The 25,421-nt window shown below is 39.9% G+C and overlaps 2 protein-coding genes and 1 long non-coding RNA gene across 5 annotated transcripts in view; all 3 read left to right on the forward strand.

The window, feature by feature from the left end:
* Positions 1-266: 266 nt before the first annotated feature.
* LOC121551443 lies at positions 267-1,485 on the forward strand. Of its 3 annotated transcripts, XR_005997065.2 has the most exons (4): positions 267-336; positions 444-555; positions 1,083-1,233; positions 1,444-1,485. It is a non-coding gene; the product is annotated as an uncharacterized LOC121551443 (long non-coding RNA). The 3 variants fall into 3 exon arrangements; XR_006657084.1 differs by lacking the exons at positions 1,083-1,233; positions 1,444-1,485 and adding an exon at positions 644-680; XR_005997064.2 differs by lacking the exons at positions 267-336; positions 444-555 and adding an exon at positions 854-887.
* A 452-nt stretch (positions 1,486-1,937) lies between these two features.
* LOC121551884 (5-hydroxytryptamine receptor 3A-like) overlaps positions 1,938-25,421 on the forward strand; it is a 43,336-nt gene continuing 19,852 nt past the window's right edge. The window contains exons 1-6 of the mRNA XM_045205185.1: positions 1,938-1,980; positions 5,177-5,314; positions 5,421-5,495; positions 6,957-7,156; positions 7,272-7,316; positions 7,402-7,508. Coding sequence (XP_045061120.1) covers positions 5,435-5,495; positions 6,957-7,156; positions 7,272-7,316; positions 7,402-7,508 — 413 coding nt within the window. The 5' untranslated portion in view covers positions 1,938-1,980; positions 5,177-5,314; positions 5,421-5,434. The remainder of the gene's footprint in view (positions 1,981-5,176; positions 5,315-5,420; positions 5,496-6,956; positions 7,157-7,271; positions 7,317-7,401; positions 7,509-25,421) is intronic.
* On the forward strand, positions 10,312-17,932 carry LOC123481396 (5-hydroxytryptamine receptor 3A-like). Its single transcript, XM_045205187.1, has 5 exons — positions 10,312-10,584; positions 12,007-12,128; positions 14,254-14,464; positions 14,992-15,141; positions 17,516-17,932. The coding sequence occupies exons 1-5, from the start codon at positions 10,428-10,430 to the stop codon at positions 17,776-17,778; spliced, it is 903 nt and encodes a 300-aa protein (XP_045061122.1). The 5' UTR covers positions 10,312-10,427; the 3' UTR covers positions 17,779-17,932.

A 25,421-nucleotide genomic window follows, 5' to 3' on the forward strand; every position in this document is an offset into this window, starting at 1 on the left:
GTCCGTTGGCTAAGCCTTGAACGTTGTGTGACCAGGATCCTGAGGCTGTATGAACCTCTGGCCAGCTACTACAAATCTGCTAGTATGGTCATCAATTTTCAATTTCATTATGCAGCAACTACATGGATTGTTAGTCACATACTTGTATTAATGACAACCTCTTATTGATTGATTCAAGATGAAAATCAGGCCAGGTTCAAGAGACTTGTGCAGACATTCACTGACCCCATGACAGAAGTGGACCTGCTGTTCTTCCAAGCCACTGTACCAACTTTCACTTCTTTCAACTTGCTGCTTCAGAGAGAGCAGTCATCAATATTTTTGTTACATGATGAGGTGGGATTGGATTTAGCTGTTTTTTTCCATTCTGTGTTTCTTGCTGATATCTGCAGGGATCCTCTAAAACAGGTTTCACCTACTATTTTTGTAAATGTCTGTTATAGATGGTGAAATTCGTACGCAAGCTATGTTCCAAGTTTATGGTTCCAGCAGCTCTGCAGTGCCATGAGGAGCCTTGTGAAATTGCCTTTAAAGAAAAGGCAAACCATTTACCAGGTTAGTATTTGACTATTATTATGATCAAACACTGTGATATGTGATATTTAGCCTTGTACCTTATACCGATATGCTGTATCTGTGACAGGAAGAAAGTTGAACATTGGGTTCACAACCAGGGCTAAACTTAACAGATTACTCGACGAGGGTGACATCACACCACAGCAGGTGGATTCATTCCATGAAGCTGTGTTGTGTTTCCTGACAAGTGCTGTGGACTATGCACTTAAGAAGCTGCCACTGGAAGAGCCACTGATCAAGCACGCACAATTTGTAGATGTACGGCAGAGGGCTGAAAGTGACATCGAAGATGTCCTGTACTTTGTTGAAAGGTTAGTTTTTTTTCTCTAATTATTGTCTATCATCTTAGCTAAAATACCCTGTGTTTTATGATGAGGTGTGTTCACTCCTAAACTGCACATGAGATATTCTTATGTGGCTTCTCCTCAAAGATGTGTATGAACTGCTGCTGGTTGATGACTATATACCTAAAACGTAACAACTTGTAACTCTACTTTCATAAATAGGTTTCCCCATCTCCTCCCATACCATGGGCCAGAGGAGCATGACCTTCTGGGTGAGGAGTTTCTAAATTATCAGACCATGCCAATGATATCCCTGCAGGACTAAACTGAAATGGAAAGCTTCTGGGCTGAAATGGCAACCCGGAAGCATAAGGTAAACATTTGTTCCTTTTTTGTCTTTCCTTTTGGCAGGTGTTGCTTGGCTACATCTGTTGCTTAAAATTGTTGCATGCATATATGTGTCATGCATGTTGCAAATTATGCATGTTTTTATCTGAACTTTGTTCATGGATCAACCTACAGTATTAATCATTAAAAAAATCAAGGTATGTTTTTCCATTGTGTTTTGGTGCATTTTCCATAGGTGACAGGAGCCAAAGAATTCGAGAGGCTTGCTGCCGTCGCCAAGCTTGTTCTGGTGTTGCCCCATGCAAACGCAGATGCTGAGAGGGTGTTTTCAGTTGTGGGACTGAACAAAACCAAGAGAAGAAACAGCCTAGCATTGGATGGCACCCTGTCCTCAATAATGACCATAAAGATGGCCTATCTGGAGCCCTGCTTCAAATGGGAGCCCCCCTCCGATATCATCAAGGCCTCCAAGAAGGCCACAGGCCAGTATAACCATGCCGACAGATCATAGACAAGAGGCTCATTTGAGATGAGCCAGGTCTGCGCAGAATCGATCACCGGCGATCACCCGCCCAATGCATGCTGGTTAGATTTGTGTCCGACTTGATCCTGACTTTCTCTGACGTCATGCACACGTGGGCAACGATAACCTCATGAGATCAAGGCGGCCGCAGTTCTGAGACGCAGGCAGCGCAATTGCTTTTCACCGACTGCAGGACCCAGGCGGACCCAGGACAAAATCTCACTCCAAGGTTTTTTGAAAAGTTGGCAGGTATGATATTGTAATGACCCAGCGGCGTCATAAAGTAAAAGAGAGACGGGCACCAGGTGTACAGGCAGAACACAGGTTTATTCCTAAATGGGCTATTGTTCAGGCCACAACCCACGCCGCTAAACCTCAAACATACACAAATAGAACATGTCAAATCAAGGGTCCCGAACAGAAGAGAGAGATGAGACCGTAACCCCTATTTAATCATTCCCAAAATCCCGCGGGATTACCCATCATACCCCCCAACCTTTCCATCTGTCCTGGCATATTTAACCCCTGCTAGTACCCATGAGAACGATAACACATCCATGAACACAGAACACAATACAGGGTCGTTACAATATAATATTAATTAAGATTACAGATTATTGTATGGGACAATATACAAAAGTTTGAGAAATATACAATTTTATTGAGTAAATGTATCTATCGGTTTCTTTTCATTTTGATAAGAGATAAAAATGCAATTATTGAAGGTTATTTGTTGATGTATAAATTGAAATGTACCGATTTTAAGGTTTTGTCATTAGATTTGGGGTGGGGTCACAATAATTATTTTGCAAAAAAATTGGATACCCAGGATTCTGCCGGGGAAAATGGGGTCCCCACTGGAAAAGTTTGACTACCACTGATCTAAAGTCAATCTGGCTACATCACAGTGATGACAAAAGTTTTTCCTACTAATGATTTGGCTTCTTTAGAAATGTAATCGTTTTTCAAAGTCACTAAAATGCACTTCAACGTCAGTCCTCAAGAGAACATTCAAAACAATATTGTGACGAAGTATGCAATCCATGAATAGCATGTCCTTTACTTACAATCGAAAAATAAGTATCTAAACACTTACTTCATGAATGGTTGCTGCTGCTGATGATTTCAAAATCCATGCGATTCAACCTTGATGGAGCTGCTAGGAAATCCACGTGTACCTAGCCTGTTTTGCAATGCAGTCTGATGCGAAGTGTGCTGTGCATATGCAGAGGTTCGGAACTTCGGACTGAACTACTCTGACACTTGATTATTATGAAAACCAAATCGAAGCCAAATCAGACAAAGTGATTGTTCGGATGGAAGCCAGTGTAAAGACAGCAACACTGCACAATCTCTTGCTAATGAGCGGGACCAGCACCAGAACTAGGAGGATATATGCAAATAAACTATGAATATTTTTGTTCATTGGTCTATTATCATCAGATCGCCTTGTGATGTTATGCAGTGGTCCTAAAAACTCCATCCCACCTGAACAGGCTGAAATTCCAGGCATTTTTTTTCAAACAGCTCTTACACAAAAAGGGCTTTATCATATTTTCACAATTTCAGAGTGTTACTTCGACCTCATAGTGTGGAAATAGCATTAAAATCACATATGACTGCACTGGGCCTTTAAGCCTAATAATCTATTGGGTTTAATGACAGGTGGCCGTATATCCACTTCTGACCAGTCACAGGTAGTACAGTGAGGGAAAAAAGTATTTGATCCCCTGCTGATTTTGTACGTTTGCCCACTGACAAAGAAATGATCAGTCTATAATTTTAATGGTAGGTATATTTGAACCGTGACAGACAGAATAACAACAATAAAATCCAGAAAAACGCATGTCAAAAATGTTATAAATTGATTTGCATTTTAATGAGGGAAATAAGTATTTGACCCCCTCTCAATCAGAAAGATTTCTGGCTCCCAGGTGTCTTTTATACAGGTATCGAGCTGAGATTAGGAGCACACTCTTAAAGGGAGTGCTCCTAATCTCAGCTTGTTACCTGTATAAAAGACACTTGTCCACAGAAGCAATCAATCAATCAGATTCTCCACCATGGCCAAGACCAAAGAGCTCTCCAAGGATGTCAGGGACAAGATTGTAGACCACCACAAGGCTGTAATGGGCTACAAGACCATCGCCAAGCAGCTTGGTGAGACGGTGACAACAGTTGGTGCGATTATTCGCAAATGGAAGAAACACAAAAGAACTGTCAATCTCTCTCGGCCTGGGGCTGAATGCAAGATCTCACCTCGTGGAGTTGCAATGATCACGAGAACGGGGAGGAATCAGCCCAGAACTACACGGGAGGATCTTGTCAATGATCTCAAGGCAGCTGGGACCATAGTCACCAAGAAAACAATTGGTAACACACTACGCCGTGAAGGACTGAAAATTCTGCAGCGCTCGCAAGGTCCCCCTGCTCAAGAAAGCACATATACATGCCCGTCTGAAGTTTGCCAATGAACATCTGAATGATTCAGAGGAGAACTGGGTGAAAGTGTTGTGGTCAGATGAGACCAAAATCAAGCTCTTTGGCATCAACTCAACTCGCCGTGTTTGGTGGAGGAGGAATGCTGCCTATGACCCCAAGAACACCATCCCCACCGTCAAACATGGAGGTGGAAACATTATGCTTTGGGGGTGTTTTTCTGCTAAGGGGACAGGACAACTTTACCGCATCAAAGGGACGATGGACGGGGCCATATACCATCAAATCTTGGGTGAGAACCTCCTTCCCTCAGCCAGGGCATTGAAAATGGGTCGTGAATGGGTATTCCAGCATGACAATGACCCAAAACACACGGCCAAGGCAACAAAGGAGTGGCTCAAGAAGAAGCACATTAAGGTCCTGGAGTGGCCTAGCCAGTCTTCAGACCTTAATCCCATAGAAAATCTGTGGAGGGAGCTGAAGGTTCGAGTTGCCAAACGTCAGCCTCGAAACCTTAATGACTTGGAAAACATCTGCAAAGAGGAGTGGGACAAAATCCCTCCTGAGATGTGTGCAAACCTGGTGGCCAACTACAAGAAACGTCTGACCTCTGTGATTGCCAACAAGGGTTTTGCCACCAAGTACTAAGTCATGTTTTGCAGAGGGGTCAAATACTTATTTTCCTCATTAAAATGCAAATCAATTTATAACATTTTTTAAATGCATTTTTCTGGATTTTTTTGTTGTTATTCTGTCTCTCACTGTTCAAATAAACCTACCATTAAAATTATAGACTGATAATTTCTTTGTCAGTGGGCAAACGTACAAAATCAGCAGGGGATCAAATACTTTTTTCCCCTCACTGTAATTACATGTCTGTTGTGGTTGTTGTTTACAAAGGATGGGTGAAATGAATCCTGGGAGGTTAATTAAAAAACTAATTATTTGGGGATTATGGCCAAGGACATCCTGTATAATATCGAGAATCATATTAACATGTAGACAGTTTGTAGGGGTGTGTATGTTCTCGTGGAAGTCTGCTGTGACAAAATGTTCCAGAGCAGCCTTTATAAGGGTCATCCCAAGTGTGTTACTGGCTAGAGAGGACAGGAGAAGGCAAGTGGTGATCACTAAGCAGCTAAAGGTAGGTTTTCAGTCCTTCTTCTAAAAGTTTCATTAGAGGAAACTCATCTTAATTTCTCCTAAGACTGTATACCAATGTCCAACTGAGTCTATATGCTTTGTGACAGGAGGACGTGCAGGGATGAGACCCATGGACCACAGCAAGCTGAAATGTTGTCTCTTCTCCCTACTCTTGTTAACAGGTAAGACATTGGGCTCCATTTTACTCTTCTTAAAACAGACACAAATTGCACTAGAAGAATGTGATCTTTATTGTTCTGATTTGCAGATACACTAAATATACAAAAGTATGTGGACACCCCTTCAAATTAGTGGATTTGGCTATTTCAGCCACACCTGTTGCTGACAGGTGTATAAAATCGACCACACCGCCATGCAATCTCCATAGACAAACATTGGCAGTAGAATGGCCTTATTGAAGAGCTCAGTGACTTTCAACGTAGCACCATCATCATAGGATGCCACCTTTCTAACAAGTCCGTTCGTAAAATTCTGCCCTGCTAGAGCTGCCCTGGTCAACTGTAAGTGCTGTTATTGTGAGTGAAAACATTTAGGAGCAACAACGGCTCAGCCGCGAAGTGGTAGGCCACACAAGCGCACAGAACAGGATCCCCGAGTGCTGAAGTGCGTAGCGTGTAAAAATTGTCTGTCCTCGGTTTCAACACTCACTACCGAGTTCCAAAATGCCTCTGGAAGCAACGTCAGCACAAGAACTGTTCGTTGGGAGCTTCATGAAATGGGTTTCCATGGCCGAGCAGCCGCACACAAGCCTAAGACCACCACGCGCAATGCCAAGTGTTGGCTGGAGTGGTGTAAAGCTCGCCGCCATTGGACTCTGGAGCAGTGGAAACGCGTTCTCTGGAGTGATGAATCAAGCTTCACCATCTGGCAGTCCGACGGACAAATCTGGGTTTGCCGGATGCCTGGAGAACGCTACCTCCCCCAATGCATAGTGCCAACTGTAAATTTGGTGGAGAAGGAATAATGGTCTGGGGCTGTTTTTCATGGTTCGGGCTAGGCCCCTTAGTTCCAGTGAAGGGAAATCTTAACGCTACGGCATACAATGACATTCTAGACGATTCTGTGCTTCCAACTTTGTGGCAAAAGTTTGGGGAAGGCCCTTTCCTGTTTCAGTATGACAATGCCTCCGTGCACAAAGCGAGGTCCATACAGAAATGGTTTGTCGAGATCGGTGTGGAAGAACTTGACTGACCTGCATAGAGCCCTGACCTCAACCCCATCGATGGAAGCAAGTCCCCGCAGCAATGTAACACCATCTAGTGGAAAGCCTTCCCAGAAGAGTGGAGGCTTTTATAGCAGCAAAGGGGAGACCAACTCCATATTAATGCCCATGATTTTGGAATGAGATGCTCGACGAGCAAGTGTCTACATACTTTTAGTCATGTAGTGTATTGGAGCGATAATGGACTAGTGATAGAGTATCAGGTTTAGATCACTTTTCACAGATAGTGAGTCACTACTATGAAGCCATGCAACAACCTTATCCCATTTCATTTAGATTCAGTTTGTCATTTCTTGTTCTGTGTGGTTGAACTATTGGAAAGCATAATTGGTTCCTAGAAAAGCACTATATAAATCCAATGTATTATTCTGAAATTAAATACCCGTCTCTGGTTACACAGTATCTGCAGCAGACCCTCTATCCAATGCAGCCACTTCATCAAGTGCAGCCACTTCATCCAGTGCAACCACACCATCCTGTACGACACGTCGATGTCTGGCCAGCATGCTGATTGCGAAAGAAGCTCTGAGTCAGCCACAGTCTCCATCATGCATCTCAAATATCAGTGTGCCGTCAATAGTGTACGAAACTCTGTCTGTTGTAAGTCCCTTTCTGTTCCTTTTAATTGTGAGGAGTTTTGTACAATATGAGTGTCAGAGATAACCTATTGACGGTTGTATCATTATGTGACGATTAATTATTCTCTTCCTAATAGGACACAAAAAACCTTCGCTTTGAGAGTCGTCTGCAAGTCATGCTGGTAAGTACACATAAAAAAATCCAGGGAGACATTTAAGTAAATGTGATATTTTGTTATAATACTCATGATTATGATTCTAAACTAGTCTTGGGAAGACCCTGACTTATCATGGGACACATCAGTCTATCATCATGATATGGTGGTCCTGCCTGTCAGAAAAATCTGGACTCCTGAACTCCATGTGACTAATGGGTGAGTCCACTTACAACAGATTACAATAATTTATGTTATGTTTCATTTATTTTTAGGTGGCTTGCTGATGGGAAAGCACACCTCTAAATTTATCTCATAGTCGTCTTCTTCTTATATTTCTTCCGCCCGCTCTAGAGCTTAAACTATTTAAGATACCAACTTAGATTGTTTGCATTCAGAATTGTTATAACATTTATAACCATTTTAAATTATCATAAAAGCTACATAGACTTGATAGTCCCGTGTAGCTCAGTTGGTAGAGCATGGCGTTTGCAACGCCAGGGTTGTGGGTTCGATTCCCACGGGGAGCCAGTATGAAAATGTATGCACTCACTAACTGTAAATCGCTCTGGATAAGAGTGTCTGCTAAATGACTACAATGTAATGGAAAGTATCTGAATTCGCCACTGCTCTTACACCAGTCAAGCTATCAACACCAATCAACCGACCCAACTTGGATTGCTTTTATACTATTTATACTTTCTGAACTATAACCATTTAAATTAACATGGGTTTGAATGAGAACCATAAGAATACACAGTAAGCTATTCAAAACGTTTATCAACTATAACTATAAGCATAGCATACATTTGCATGAAATAAAACTCACCAACAGTAACTCTTGAACCATTCTTGAACAGTTTTTTTAAATTATATGAGAAAAAAATATTCAATTTTATTTGGAACGGCAAGCCAGACAAAAAATTAAAAGAGCATATTTATATAATGAATATGAATTCGGAGGACAGAAATTATTAAATATTAAAGCATTAGACCTATCACTAAAATCTTCAGTCATCCAAAAGTTATACTTAAATCCGAACTGGTTCTCAAGCAAATTAGTAAGATTGTCTCACCCACTGTTCAAGAAAGGCCTTTTTCCCTTTATTCAGATTACAACCTCTCACTTTCAGTTATTTGAAAAGGAAATAATCTCCCAAATGTCACTATTTCTAAAACAAGCCATAGAAAGTTGGTTGCAATTTCAATTTAATCCTCCAGAAACGACAGAACAAATAATGCAACAAATATTGTGGTTAAATTCAAATATACTAATTGACAAAAAAACTTTATTTTTTGACAGAATGTTTAAAAAAAGGTATAATTTTCGTAAATGATATCATCGGTAGGACTGGTGGAGTTATGTCGCACATGCAGCTAACAAAAACATATGGAAATGTCTGCTCTACCCAGAATTACAACCAAATAATTGCAGCCTTACCGCAAAAGTGGAAGAGGAAAGTTGAAGGGGGAGAAAGTAAGGAACTTGTCTGTCGGCCTTGCATTAAAGAACATAATTGGTTAAGGAAAACTGTGATAAATAAAAAAGTATATCAGTTTCACTTAAGGACCAAAGGATTGACAGCCGTCCCATATAGATTGCAAAATAGTTGGGAAGAGATCTTTGACGTACCGATCCCATGGCATAGTGTTTATGAACTGACACGCAAAACGACACCGGATTCAAAAATTAGAATCTTTCAATTTAAATTATTATATAAAATTCTTGCTACCAATAGAATGTTATTTATATGGGGGGATACAATCTTCCCAGCTCTGCAGATTTTGCTGTGAAGAGATAGAATCATTAGATCATTTGTTTTGGTTCTGTCCATTTGTAGCTTGTTTTTGGACACAGGTCCAGGAATGGCTAAAGGATTGCAATATTTACCTGGAACTAACCTTGCAGATAGCATTACTGGGTGATCTGAAAAGTCATAGTCAATCAATCAATAATATAATAATACTTTTAGCAAAAATGTTTATTTTTAATTCACAATCTGTAGAAGCAATGAGAATAGAAAGGTTCAGAACTTTTGTAAAACATCACAGTACGGTTGAAATATATATGGCAAATAGAAATCCTATATGGATGGTGTTAAGAGATAGATGGGAGGTATTGAATAGAGTTGAAGGATGGGACTAATAACAAATAACAACAAATAATAACAAAGATAGCTAATAATGTAAGCATACTGTGTCCATAATAAGTATATAGGTTGTATGTTGGGAGCTTTTGGGAAAGAGCACAGTTAGAAAGATATGGCATTTAGAAGCAAACCGGATGGACATCATGAAAATGATCGGAGAGGTTGAGAGTAGAAGAAGTTCAGGAGCAAAAAAAAAAATAAATAAATATATATATATATATATATATATATATAGATATAGAATTATTGTAAAATTAACTCTGTCCATAAGGTGTAGATAGTAAGTATAGACCGGAAGTAGAGGCCTGGGCGTTGTTGTTCACTAATTTACTCCAAGTAGGGAAAGAAAAAATAAAAATAAAAAAAACATGGGGGATTGGAAGTGATGCAGACAATTACATTGATAGAAGATACAATCTATCTGCAATATTAAGCTGATCCATCCCCACTAAAAAAAAAAAAAAAAAAAAAAAAAAAAAATCTTCAACCATTCAAGCTAGAGATGCCAAACCAACTTTCACATGTTCAGGCTATCCTAACTTCTAATTCTTTAAAACCTTTATAAACTATAAACAGTGGTGATTAGCATTAATCATCATAAAACTTCATGGATTCAATGCCAATTCAATTCAACCATAAGAGCACAGTGGTATACATTTAAATGCTAACCGCTCTTTAGCCATTTCAGCTACAAACATTAAAACAACATAAGCATTTTCAAAACTTTAAAATAACATAAATACTTTAAAACAAGCAAGCACACCACATTTTTTTCAGGAAATGTACTTTCAAGTTTTATTTTGATTCCTTTTATAACATTACAGTCAATTTATGTGTGATCTTCTAAATAGCGAGTGAAACATGGACAGAATTAGAGATACAGTACTAATATGTTTTGAGTGGCCAAATGTTTAAGTGTGACAGTTTTAGTATATCAATCCTCAGTTGTCTGTCCTCAACCTCTCATGTCTAAAGAGTGCAAACAACGATGAAGCACGGCAACAAGGATTTGCTGGTGCACAGCAATGGGACCGTAGAGCACATGGTCATCATGAATACTGTGGTGGGCTGTGAGGTCAATCTATACAATTACCCCTTCGCTTCAGATTTCTGCGCCATCGGAATCAATGTGTGGGCACTTAGGGGTAAGAGCATAATTTCAAACCTCATTCTGTCTGCTAAACGGCTCTTGCACACAATTACTTACAAAAGATCTTACTAAAAAACAAGATGTTACCAAAAACAACGACAACTTTTTAAAATCTGTATAGCCTACTGCAATTCAGTTTATTTGTCATCTTTAGAATGTTCTATGCTTCCTGACTGTCTAGTATTTATTTTGGTGCTCGTTAGTTGGCTGGACACAATGAATATAAGGGGTGTAATGGTTCACAAAAATGTTGGATTGGTTCAGTCCTTGGATTCTTGACTCTGTTTTATCTTGGTTTTCAGGAGGAAAAAGAAAAAAATACCATTACACCACCGTTTGTAAATTATAATAATAAAGATGGACAATCTTTAATATAAGTTATCTCACAAACTAAATAAGGTAAATTCATAAGTATAGCACAAATAAGAATTATATAACAACATAACAAATGCAAGCTCTAATTCGATGTATAGTTCAAGGCAGTAGCGTGAAATAGATAAATGCAGGGGAAATGTTTTCAGCAGTATTACATGAGGATGGACGGGAGTTATAAAACCCGGCAGAATGTTGTTCTGTACGGTATGAGACAGGATAAGAGGCAGTGTTTTATAGTGTGTATGCTGAAAGGAAGAAATCTCCCATATTTTTATTATTTGATTACTCCTGTAAGCTTTAGCCTAGACTTGAAGGGGAAGTTCAGGATTTTACAACTTGATGTTAGATGGTTCCTCACCCTGAAAGTAGTTTATGAGATAAGAGAAAGTGTAATCCATGGTTCGGTTTTCTCTGAAGAACAACTACAAACTTCAGCTAACATTAGCCCTCCGCTAACAAAAAATATATGGGAGTGATAGGGGAAATTGTGCGATTGTCAAAATGTCATGGCCAAATCAACTCCATATTTAGTGTGGCACTTTTCTCTCAGAGACCGCAGGCTGCCAAACCAAAGACGTTTTGTTTTGATATGCCTGCCAGAATTAATCAAACTGTTTCTTAGGGCCATGATTGACTACTAGTATGAACTTGAAAAACGTTGCTTTGATATTTATGACCTTATAACTTCATACCAGCCATTGTAAGAATGGATCTACCAGTGACGTTGTTTCACCAAAGTGGCTCCTTCAGAAATATTAGTTAGGCTACTGCCACTGGAGGAGGGATTAAAATGTTCATTACTTTATTCAAACGTTTTTCTCATTTCAAAATGTTCTATGTGCTAGTTTTTCCATCCATTTAGTTTTTCCATCCTCTCCTGAGAACCAAGATAAAACCGAACCAAGAGCCAAAAATCATGGAATGAACTGAACCAAATATGTTGTGAATCGTTACACCCCTAATGCCTATTTATATAAACAAATATGTTTCGTTATAAGCTATGGTAAGGAGTGAACTAGCATCAAATATCTGCTTTCTTCAGGATGTGGCATGTTCCTGACCTTTGGGAATGTGAGCAAAACTAGCGCAAACCGCGGGGACTGGCTAACCGAGGCAGTGGAACTCAATGCTAAAGGAGGCAGAGATGATCGCAACTATCTATGGGTTAGTGAGTGCTCCTGGTGATTTCCGTTGTTGTTTTTTTATGAGGGACATGTAAAGATACTTTACTCTTCCTATTTTGCTTAAGCTTAAAAAACATTTACACTCAAAAAAGACAATACACTTGAATCAACATTTGCCTGATGTTTTCATACCTTTCATAAGTAGTATTCAGTTGAGATAAATACACATCACATCTGTTTTTGTTGATCCAGCTACATGCCACAATCGAAAATGAATAGAAAAGATATGCACCATGTAATTTCCAGATTTACAGTGCGTATCTTTTCCCATTAATTTGGGGTTAAGGCATAGCTAGATGTACAGTTGAAGTCTGAAGTTTACATACACTTAGGTTGGAGTCATTAAACCTCGTTTTTCAACCACTCCACACATTTCTTCTTAACAAACTATTGTTTTGGCAAGTCGGTTAGGACATCTACTTTGTGCATGACACAAGTAATTTTTCCAACAATTGTTTACAGACAGATTATTTCACTTAAAATTCACTGTATCACAATTCCAGTGGGTCAGAAGTTTACATACACTAAGTTGACTGTGCCTTTAAACAGCTTGTAAAATTCCAGAAAATGATGTTATGGCTTTAGAAGCTTCTGATAGGCTAATTGACATCATTTGAGTCAATTGGAGGTGTACCTGTGGATGTATTTCAAGGCCTACCTTCAAACTCAGTGCCTCTTTGCTTGATATCATGGGAAAATTAAAAGAAATCAGCCAAGACCTCAGAAAAAAAATCTAGACATCCACAAGTCTGGTTCATCCTTGAGAGCAATTTCCAAACGCCTGATGGTACCACGTTCATCTGTACAAACAATAATACGCAAGTATAAACACCATGGGACCACGCAGCCGTCATACCACTCAGGAAGGACACGCGTTCTGTCTCCTAGAGATGAACGTACTTTGGTGCGAAAAGTGCAAATCAATCCCAGAACAACAGCAAAGGACCCTGTGAAGATGCTGGAGGAAACAGGTACAAAAGTATCTATATCCACAGTAAAACGAGTCCTATATCGACATAACCTGAAAGGCCGCTCAGCAAGGAAGAAGCCGCTGCTCCAAAACCGCCAATAAAAAGCCAAACTACAGTTTGCAACTGCACATGGGGACAAAGATCTTACTTTTTGGAGAAATGTCCTCTGGTCTGATGAAACAAAAATAGAACTGTTTGGCCATAATGACCATCGTTATATTTGGAGGAAAAAGGGGGTAGCTTGCAAGCCGAAGAACACCATCCCAACTGTGAAGCACGGTGGTGGCAGGATAATGCTGTGGGGGTGCTTTGCTGCAGGAGGGACTGGCGCACTTCACAAAATAGATGGCATCATGAGGAAGGAAAATTATGTGGATATATTGAAGCAACATCTCAAGACATCAGTCAGGAAGTTAAAGCTTGGTCGCAAATGGGTCTTCCAAATGGACAACGACCCCAAGCATATTTCCAAAGTTGTGGCAAAATGGCTTAAGGACAACAAAGTCAAGGTATTGGAGTGGCCATCACAAAGCCCTGACCTCAATCCTATAGAAAATGTGTGGGCAGAACTGAAAAAGCGTGTGCGAGCAAGGAGGCCTACAAACCTGACTCAGTTACACCAGCTCTGTCAGGAGGAATGGGCCAAAATTCACCGAACTTATTGTGGGAAGCTTTTGGAAGGCTAACCGAAACATTTGACACAAGTTAAACAATTTAAAGGCAATGCTACCAAATACTAATTGAGTGTATGTAAACTTCTGACCCACTGGGAATGTGATGAAATAAATAAAAGCTGAAATAAATTATTCTCTCTACTATTATTCTGACATTTCACATTCTTAAAATAAAGTGGTGATCTTAACTGACCTAAAACAGGGAATTTTTACTAGGATTAAATGTCAGGAATTGTGAAAAACTGAGTTTAAATGTATATGTAAGGTGTATGTAAACTTCCGACTTCAACTGTACACAACCGATGGTGAAGGATGTGGACTCATTGACATTAGACTTCTTTTGAATTCTGAAAACATCTGACAGTTTGATTTTGAAGTGTAACGCTCTTCCCTTTCAATGTCAAACAAACGTTTAGATGCAAAAACTCTTCCTCTCTGGCCTACCTGTCTGTCTTCACAGGTGTCGCTGAAAATGCGGTCCGAAACCCCGTTTCTGACCCTGGTCCTGCCCAGTATACTGATCATTGTGGCTGATGTAGTGAGCTATACCTTGCCACTGGGAAAGGGCAAGCGCATCCCCTTCAAGGTTACACTGGTTCTCAGCTTCATCATGTTCCTCATCATCCTCAAGGACCTTCTGCCCGGAGGAGGCCAGTGCAGCCCCATCATCCGTGAGTATCCTGTGTGTAATGCACCAGAATGAAACAGCATTTTGTTATAACAGGTGTGTATGTAACAGAGTTAAGAACGTGCCGTAAGCTCATTCCACAGCTAGCTTGAAATGTTGCCAAGGGAGCTATTCAATTTGATATTTTTTTTATAGTTCAATTGGTTGGTACGTTGTCAAGGAGGACGGTCATGTGTTTGTGAGCAGAGGATCACCAGTTCTAGCCCGATATATTACAGAGACAGTGAAGGATGCTATACTGTTAGCAGCACACTGACATCAGTTTCATGTATACAGTCCCTCTCTGCCACCATATTTAGTATTTATTTAGTATTTATTAGGATTCAAAGTTACATCACAACAAAACACAACAGTCTTCATCAATAAAACATGACATCATACAAGACATTACTCTATGATTACAAATGTACAATATAAAATCCACAATACCACAACATCACAATGTGTGTGTGTGTGTAGAGTGCGTCCATATAACACTCACACATCTCGCTCTCTTGTTGTTCTCCATAGGAAAGCACTTCTGTTTCTGTTTGGTCATCCTGGTGTTGAGCATGTTGCAGTCTATGGTGCTCACACGTCTGGCTAAGTGTGGCACTCTCTGGCCCTGCAGCCGCTCCAAGTCCAAAGACTCACCGCTTAAAGACACAGACAATGAAGAGGGTAAACTTTTTAATTATTCTGTCATCTCAGTTACCCACAGAGCAAGATATATTTTTCTGGTTGCCAAAGAAGACGTTAACAAAACGTCCTTATACAACTTAACGGATTTTCCAAATACGATTATGATACGAGTGTTTTTTGTAATTATCCGTGATTGGAAAAAAGTAATTTTCAGCTGCCATCACGCATCTCTCTTTCACAAACAGTGTGAAGCGCTGTAAATAGAAAGAAAGAAAGAAGGAAAGAAGGAAAAAAACAACTGTTTTGTCAACAATATCACTAAATCTACCTAAAGAAGGCCCTTATAACCACTATCAGGAACAACTGTTTTGTCAACAATATCACTAAATCTACCTAAAGAAGGCCCTTATAACCACTATCAGGAACAACTGTTTTGTCAACAATATCACTAAATCTACCTAAAGAAGGCCCTTATAACCACTATCAGGAACAACTGTTCTGTCAACAATATCACTAAATCTACCTAAAGAAGGCCCTTATAACCACTATCAGGAACAACTGTTCTGTCAACAATATCACTAAATCTACCTAAAGAAGGCCCTTATAACCACTATCAGGAACAACTGTTTTGTCAACAATATCACTAAATCTACCTAAAGAAGGCCCTTATAACCACTATCAGGAACAACTGTTTTGTCAACAATATCACTAAATCTACCTAAAGAAGGCCCTTATAACCACTATCAGGAACAACTGTTTTGTCAACAATATCACTAAATCTACCTAAAGAAGGCCCTTATAACCACTATCAGGAACAACTGTTTTGTAAACAATATCACTAAATCTACCTAAAGAAGGCCCTTATAACCACTATCAGGAACAACTGTTTTGTCAACAATATCACTAAATCTACCTAAAGAAGGCCCTTATAACCACTATCAGGAACAACTGTTTTGTCAACAATATCACTAAATCTACCTAAAGAAGGCCCTTATAACCACTATCAGGAACAACTGTTCTGTCAACAATATCACTAAATCTACCTAAAGAAGGCCCTTATAACCACTATCAGGAACAACTGTTCTGTCAACAATATCACTAAATCTACCTAAAGAAGGCCCTTATAACCACTATCAGGAACAACTGTTCTGTCAACAATATCACTAAATCTACCTAAAGAAGGCCCTTATAACCACTATCAGGAACAACTGTTCTGTCAACAATATCACTATATCTACCTAAAGAAGGCCCTTATAACCACTATCAGGAACAACTTTTCTGTCAACAATATCACTAAATCTACCTAAAGAAGGCCCTTATAACCACTATCAGGAACAACTGGTCTGTCAACAATATCACTAAATCTACCTAAAGAAAGCCCTTATAACCACTATCAGGAACAACTGTTTTGTCAACAATATCACTAAATCTACCTAAAGAAGGCCCTTATAACCACTATCAGGAACAACTGTTTTGTCAACAATATCACTAAATCTACCTAAAGAAGGCCCTTATAACCACTATCAGGAACAACTGTTCTGTCAACAATATCACAAAATCTACCTAAAGAAGGCCCTTATAACCACTATCAGGAACAACTGTTCTGTCAACAATATCACTAAATCTACCTAAAGAAGGCCCTTATAACCACTATCAGGAACAACTGTTCTGTCAACAATACCACTATATCTACCTAAAGGCGGCCCTTATAACCACTATCAGGAACAACTGTTCTGTCAACAATATCACTAAATCTACCTAAAGAAGGCCCTTATAACCACTATCAGGAACAACTGTTTTGTCAACAATATCACTAAATCTACCTAAAGAAGGCCCTTATAACCACTATCAGGAACAACTGGTCTGTCAACAATATCACTAAATCTACCTAAAGAAAGCCCTTATAACCACTATCAGGAACAACTGTTCTGTCAACAATATCACTAGGCTACCCTGGCTATTGACACCATACAGACAACATCAGCTGCTATAGAATCACACAGGCTCACAGATACATTATCAGAGTGTTCCCGGCCCAGAATGGCGTCAAACTTTAACCATAACATTCAACACTGGCAGACATTTGACACTGGCAGTTTAACAGGTCATCAACAGGTATGAGTTTAACATTATTTCATCTTAAATTCCCCATTACATAGGCATAAGCATGTGCAGTTTCAGCTGTCAGGATAATTTCTTTGAACATTGTGTGGATGAGTGAAAGAACATACGGATGCGCTCTGAGTGACAGCGCATTAATTTGCGCTTGAGGTATAGTCTTTACCATCATTTAAAGCGCACTTCCGGGTTTTCCGATCACGAGTAAATACGATTATGAATACCAGTATGATGAGTTCGGCACACCCCTAGTTTATCGTGTTATATTAACTCATATTATATTTACTTTGTCTAGAATCCAGGCCTGATATTACTGTCATCAAACTGAAAGCCTCAGAGGAAGAGAAGAATTCACCCCTCCAGAAGGTGGTAAAGTTTCTCAACAAAATGGCTGCACAAGACCAGAAAGAAGTTAGACACCATCGCTTTGCCAACAAAGTAGACTTGATCTGTTTCTGTATCTATCTCACCATCCTCATTGTTTATACAGCCGCCATTTTATATTTCTCCTTTGGTTCTCGGTGTGAGATCAACCATTTAGAATTCTGGGAGAACTAAATTCTTTATTTGTCTGTTTGGGTCATAGAGAATGATAGAGAAAGCATTCCTATATCATTCCCATTATGATGTCTGTGAGCGCACCGGCAGCGCCATTGAGGCAATCTCCATTTAAGTAGCCAATTTTCTTCTTCTACTACTACTACTTCTATGAGTTGGCAAACAAACTGAAAGGGTGCATACTGCCACATGTAGTGTGTAATTTGAACAGGTATAAAGTCAAGGTTGGCAATTTACTGCAGTTATGGAATGTTTGCTCACGAGTATAATTCATTGGCTGATCCCTACTGATGACCAGGATGGAATCATGTGATCCTTCCTTAACCCAGTTGATTACTTCAAAATGGTTAAAGACCCATGGTGCTGCCCATGCTAATACAGGCGTTTGGCCACTAGAGGCCTATCATTCTCTATGGTTTGGGTCTTCACAAATTTAGCAAGAACTAGCAAGAAGCTAGCTTTTGAGTTTCTGTGTGAAATAAATAGATGTGTGTATTCTTCACTAGAGCTTTAACAAGATTTATTTCAACATGTTTAAAACTAGACAGTCATATGTGAAATAATACATTTAGCAATTAGACATGAATACCGTGGTCCTCTGTAGCTCAATTGGTAGAGCATGGCGCTTGTAACGCCAGGGTAGTGGGTTCGATCCCCGGGACCACCCATACGTAAAAATGTATGCACACATGACTGTAAGTCGCTTTGGATAAAAGCGTATGCTAAATGGCATATTATATTATTATTTATTATAATACATGTAATGGAGACTGTAGCTGTAGTATTAGTAGTGTGGAAACAAATCAACAGTGTGTTATTTCCTATAGAGGCAGTGTGAAGGCCTTACATTATCACCTAACTAAGCAGGTTCTCAACCTCAGGCTGAGATATCAAATAGTCTCACGATCATCTCCTCCACCTGCGCTGGGCTGTATTTGTGGGATCTCTCAGGGTGTTTGGAGAAATCAGCATTGTCACATCTGTGTAAAGTACAGGTAAATGACCATAATAAAGGAATATCACTGTACCAGCATTTTGTATGAAATTCTTATTGCACATCACTATTGAACAGTGCTGAATAAAAAAAGATACTTGACATAGATATCAAACATACATAGTACACCCCAGAGCTACACCTACAGTATTTGAAACAGTATTATCCAACCACTATGGAAGTATTTCTTCGACTTTATTAAATCTTAAATGTAAATGAGCAAATAATACATCAATGTCATGTTGGCAATTCCTTTTCGGTCCGTGGCGTGTACGTTTTGTTATTTTGATTTCCGAGTCAAAACGGAGAGTGAAAAACAGAAAACAGTTTGTTTTTTCATTTTTTTATTTGACAAATGACTTTTCTCAAAATTGGAATAAAGGAAAACAAATAACAAAATGTATTCAATATTTTGGTTTTTGTTCATACCCGGAAATACACGCCCCCCTCATAGAATATTCATGGGGCTTAGAGGGGCGTTTACAGCCTAGGTTGGCAGCACAAAGAAAGGATTAGACTTTAAAATACTAATGTTAGCTAAGATGCAGAACTTATCATGAAGTTAGCATGCCAATAGAATAAACTCAACAACAACTGAACAAAGTTGTTTTGCACTAGCTGGCTACTGACTATAGTCATGCTAGTTAGTAGTAGCTAGTGGAAGTAAGTTAGTCCTGCTACAAGATGAAGCTGCCCGGCCAGAGCTACCTGCTGCAGAAAGGTACATTTCTCCATTACTTTCTGTAGCTAACCTAGCTAGATCTTCTGTCTGGCTGACGAGTAATAATGAACTGCAGTTAATGTAAATGGTTACCTATCTGACACTTTGCATAGCTAACTTAGCTATTGTTTAGACATACAACAATATCCAATTAAGGTATAATCACTGCTGATGTGTGTGTGTGTGTCCTGAACGTGCCGGAATGAGAAGGGCACAGTATGTCATCTGAGCAGATCATCATGAACTTCATGTAGTTACATCATCCAACACAGGAAGTTAAAATCAGCCTTTTTATTGGTCTGGGTATACTTCACCAACATCCTCTCCTGCTCCCTGAAAGGCAGACATAGGCTGTACTCTTCAGTTGTGAACACAACTATTGCTACAACAATTGGCTTACTTCTCTGAATGTATACATACCCCCTGTCAGGTGGGCTGATGATCAATGATACGGAGACAGTCTGATATTACCTGATTACTGATTCTCTCTCTCGCACACATGCCCACAGGACCATTCTCACAGTTCAGTCACTCAGCCCTATCCAGTGGACATTATGTTCTCAAGGTCCTGCACTACCACCTCCTACAACACCCTGATGAGAAGGTCCTGCACTACCACCTACTACAACACCCTGATGAGAAGGTCCTGCACTACCACCTCCTACAACACCCTGATGAGAAGCAGTAATCCTGTCCCCATGACTGTAAGTCTGCATAGCTCTCTCAGCCTTCTGTACCCTACTGTGCTGAGACAATATGACTAGAACAGTTTTACAATATTTTAAATGGACTGCTCAACAGTGATATTGTTCTCTTTCGCTCTCCCTCTCTTCCTTGACCATCCTCACAGTTAACTCACAGATGGTATGCAGGCTGGTTGATGGCACCTGCAGGCCTGTTTGAGGGACAACTGGGCAGAACATATCAGAATGCTTGAACAACAGCTGAGACCCTCCTCTTCTTCCCCGTCCTTCAATGAAAGACCCTTCTGGACGATGTAGGCCTGCAGTGTCAATGCCTGAGGAGGGCAGATTGAGGATCACTGACCAGGTCTCCCTTGTCAATCAAATATAGAAAAAGCCAAACTGATCCTCTATCTGCTCCAAATTGTTAAAGAAGGGTGTGTGGTCAATGGTGAGAACTTATGGTGAGGCAGGAAAAGCCAGACCCTGGTGCGTGTGTTTGCATGTGTGTTCTCATATCTGGACCAATGTAATGTATATAAATTCCATTAAAGAAATGAAAATGGGATTTAATGAGCGAGCTAAGACGGACGTGACAATATAACTATTTGTTCAGCACTTTTGAAATGTACAGCGACAGACTTCAGAACATGGGCCGTTCTTACAGTGTTCTCCCTGTACACCAAGTCAGAACCGTAGGATAAATAAAGGGGGCATATAAGCAGACAATGAAAGCTCTTACAATATTCAATGATAACATTTCTCTAAAACAGGTTATAGGCTACATGTGCACCACCAAGTCAGAACCGTAGGAGAAATTAAGAGGGGTAAACAAACCAAATTATTAGGGTGAGGCACATGGGCTATTAACAGCTTACTACAGAACATACACTTAGTATTACTTTCTTAGCTACAGTATACATATCTCCCTGGCATATTACATCATTTATGCAGCAGCATACAATACATTTTTGGACTCACCTTGTTGTGCTGTGTTCACTTTAACATGAAGGTGGAGCGACGGTCCTTCTTGTGGGCAAATTTTGTCATCAAAGTCTGGCATTCTCTGGATTTATGGTGCTTTCAAGACAACTGAAAACTCTGGAAAAAAACAAAGTCGAATCATGACATCAGTGATCTTCAGGTCGGAGCTCTAGCAAGAGGCCAGAGTTCCCGACTTGGAACTCTTTCTAGAGTTCAAAACTTATTTTCCTAAATGTATTTTCCAAGAGCTCTTTAAAAAAATTAAAAAACTTTGGGGTTGGGATCTTTTATTTCAGCTCATGAAACATGGGACCAACACTTTACATGTTGCATTTATATTTTTGCTCAGTGTAGATGTATCTCTACTAGAACATGTGTTAAATGTAGTGTTAGTACAAGGAACGTACTCTCTCAAGAAGCGATCAATACAACCGTAAAATGGCAAAACATACAACAACATGCAACACTATATTGCACCAGGAGATGTCTGACTCTGACTCACTGGACTCTACCCACACACTCACACACACGCTGCCACTCCATAACACACACACACACACACACACACACTACATATACTCACACACAAATGCATACTGATGCCACACACACACACACACACACACACACACACACTGTAACACTCATCACATACGCTGTTGCTACTCTGTTTACTATCTATTCTGATTGCCAAGTCACTTTACCCCTACCTACATGTACATATCTACCTCCTCTACCTCATACCCCCGCACATTAACTCAGTACTGGTACTCGCTGCATATAGCCTTATTTTTGTTATTTATTTTGTATCTATTCCTCTGTGTTACAGTTTTTGTTTTACATTTTTCTATTTTTAACTCTGCATTGTTGGGAAGCATGCGATAAATACAATTTGATTGATTGATTGTCTAGAAAACAACTAGAGTAAAGGGTACCCATGGTACACTAACGGCAGAGGTGCGTTCCGTTCGCTTGAACGTTTGCTACGTTGCTGAACATTTTGTACTGAACGACAAAAGTCTCTTGTAAGCTCTTGAACAGGACTATGAGGTATGTTTGCTCCCATTTGGTGGGTGTGGCGAGGTGTGAATTGAAGCAAGGAGTGATGTATTTAAAGGGCAACGTCAACAGTGAAGAGGCGACTCCTGATGCTGACCTTCTAGGCAGAGTTGCAAAGAAAAAGCCATATCTCAGACTGGCCAATAAAAATAAAATATTAAGATGGGCAAAAGAACACAGACACTGGACTTTTTCTTTGCAACTCTGCCTAGATCAGCATCCCGGAGTCACCTCTTCACTGTTGACGTTGAGACTGGTGTTTTGCGGGTACTATTTAATGAAGCTGCCAGTTGAGGACCTGTGAGGTGTCTGTTTCTCAAACTAGACACTCAAATGTATTTGCCCTCTTGCTCAGTTGTACACCGGGGCCTCCCACTCCTCTTTCTATTCTGGTTAGAGCCAGTTTGCGCTGTTCTGTGAAGGGAGTAGTACAAAGCGTTGTACGATATCTTCAGTTTCTTGGCAATTTCTCGCATGGAATAGCCTTCATTTCTCAGAACAAGAATAGACTGATGAGTTTCAGAAGAAAGTTCTGGCCATTTTGATCCTGTAATCGAACCCACAATTGCTGATGCTCCAGATACTCAACTAGTCTCAAGAAGGCCAGTTTTATTGCTTCTTTAATCAGCACACCAGTTTTCAGCTGTGCTAACATAATTGCAAAAGGGTTTTCTAATGATCAATTAGCCTTTTAAAATGATAAACTTGGAATAGCAAACACAACGTGCCATTGGAACACAGGACTGATGGTTGCTGATAATGTGGCTCTGTACGCCTATGTAGATATTCCATTAAAAATCAGCTGTTTGCAGCTACAATAGCCATTTACAACATTAACAATGTCTACACTGTATTTCTGATCAATTTGATATTATTTTAATGGACAAAAAAATTGATTTTCTTTCGGAAAAAATGAAATTTCTAAGTGACCCAAAACTTTTGAACGGTAGTGTATATATATATTTTTTACAAATGCCTAGGGATAACAAAAAGAAATGGAGAAACTTATTCAAGAAAGATCAAGTGTAATATATTATAAAAAATAAAGCAAACTGGATGGAATATGGGGAAAAATGCACCAAATTCTTTTTTAATCTTCAACATAGGAATGCTACCAAAAATAATTTTTTGAAACTGGTTACAAATGATGGAGTCACCCATGATTCACCAAATTATATTTTGAAGGAGGAAACAAAGTACTTTAAGCATATGTTTTCGTTTCAGTCGCCTCCATCTCCTCTAACTGAAGCAAATTGTAGAGATTTTTTTTCTATTGATAATGTAAAATTAACAGCCATACAGAAAGACTCATGTGAAGGTGAAATTACAGAGGAGGAACTTCTGGATGCAATTAAAGACTAAGTCCGGGAAAACTCCAGGGTTGGATGGCATACCAGTCGAGGTATACCAAACCTTTTTTGATATACTCAGAGGACCGTTATTAGCATGTTTTAACCACCTATGTAAATGGTAGATTATCAGCACCTCAAGAAGAAAATCTGATTTCATTATTACTGAAACAGGATACAAGTGGAAAATATAAAGATCCAGTCTATTTAAAAGATTGGCGGCCCCTTACACTTCAGTGTTGTGATGCAAAAATTCTAGTGAAATGTATAGCGCATAGAATTAAAAAGGTATTGTCGGACATTATTCATTCTAATCAGACAGGTTTTTTACATGGGCGATACATTGGAGATAACATAAGGCAAGTACTGGAAACAATAGAACACTATGAAAAATCTGGGAAGCCAGGCATACTATTCATAGCAGACTTCGAAAAGGCATTTGATAAAGTACGACTGGGGTTTAAATATAAATGCCTGGAGCATTTCAATTTTGGACAATCTCTTATAAATTGGGTTAAAATCATGTATAGTAATCCTACAGTGAGGGAAAAAAGTATTTGATCCCCTGCTGATTTTGTACATTTGCCCACTGACAAAGACATGATCAGTCTATAATTTTAATGGTAGGTTTATTTGAACAGTGAGAGACAGAATAACAACAACAAAATCCAGAAAAACGCATGTCAAAAATGTTATATATTCATTTGCATTTTAATGAGGGAAATAAGTATTTGACCCCTCTGCAAAACATGACTTAGTACTTGGTGGCAAAACCCTTGTTGGCAATCACAGAGGTCAGACGTTTCTTGTAGTTGGCCACCAGGTTTGCACACATCTCAGGAGGGATTTTGTCCCACTCCTCTTTGCAGATCTTCTCCAAGTCATTAAGGTTTCGAGGCTGACTTTTGGCAACTCGAACCTTCAGCTCCCTCCACAGATTTTCTATGGGATTAAGGTCTGGAGACTGGCTAGGCCACTCCAGGACCTTAATGTGCTTCTTCTTGAGCCACTCCTTTGTTGCCTTGGCCGTGTGTTTTGGGTCATTGTCATGCTGGAATACCCATCCACGACCCATTTTCAATGCCCTGGCTGAGGGAAGGAGGTTCTCACCCAAGATTTGACGGTACATGGCGCCGTCCATCGTCCCTTTGATGCGGTGAAGTTGTCCTGTCCCCTTAGCAGAAAAACACCCCCAAAGCATAATGTTTCCACCTCCATGTTTGACGGTGGGGATGGTGTTCTTGGGGTCATAGGCAGCATTCCTCCTCCTCCAAACACGACAAGTTGAGTTGATGCCAAAGAGCTCAATTTTGGTCTCATCTGACCACAATACTTTCACCCAGTTCTCCTCTGAATCATTCAGATGTTCAGTGGCAAACTTCAGACGGGAATGTATATGTGCTTTTTTGAGCAGGGGGACCTTGCGGGCGCTGCAGGATTTCAGTCCTTCACGGCGTTTTGTGTTACCAATTGTTTTCTTGGTGACTATGGTCCCAGCTGCCTTGAGATCATTGACAAGATCCTCCCGTGTAGTTCAGGGCTGATTCCTCACCGTTCTCATGATCATTGCAACTCCACGAGTTGAGATCTTGCATGGAGCCCCAGGCCGAAGGGAGATTGACAGTTATTTTGTGTTTCTTCCATTTGCAAATAATCGCACCGACTGTTGTCACCTTCTCACCAAGCTGCTTGGAGATGGTCTTGTAGCCCTTTCCAGCCTTGTGTAGGTCTACAATCTTGTCCCTGACATCCTTGGAGAGCTCTTTGGTCTTGGCCATGGTGGAGAGTTTGGAATCTGATTGATTGATTGCTTCTGTGGACAGGTGTCTTTTATACAGGTAACAAACTGAGAT

This window comes from Coregonus clupeaformis, chromosome 19, assembly GCF_020615455.1.
Source record: "Coregonus clupeaformis isolate EN_2021a chromosome 19, ASM2061545v1, whole genome shotgun sequence".
In the NCBI taxonomy this organism is placed as follows: Eukaryota; Metazoa; Chordata; class Actinopteri; order Salmoniformes; family Salmonidae; genus Coregonus; species Coregonus clupeaformis.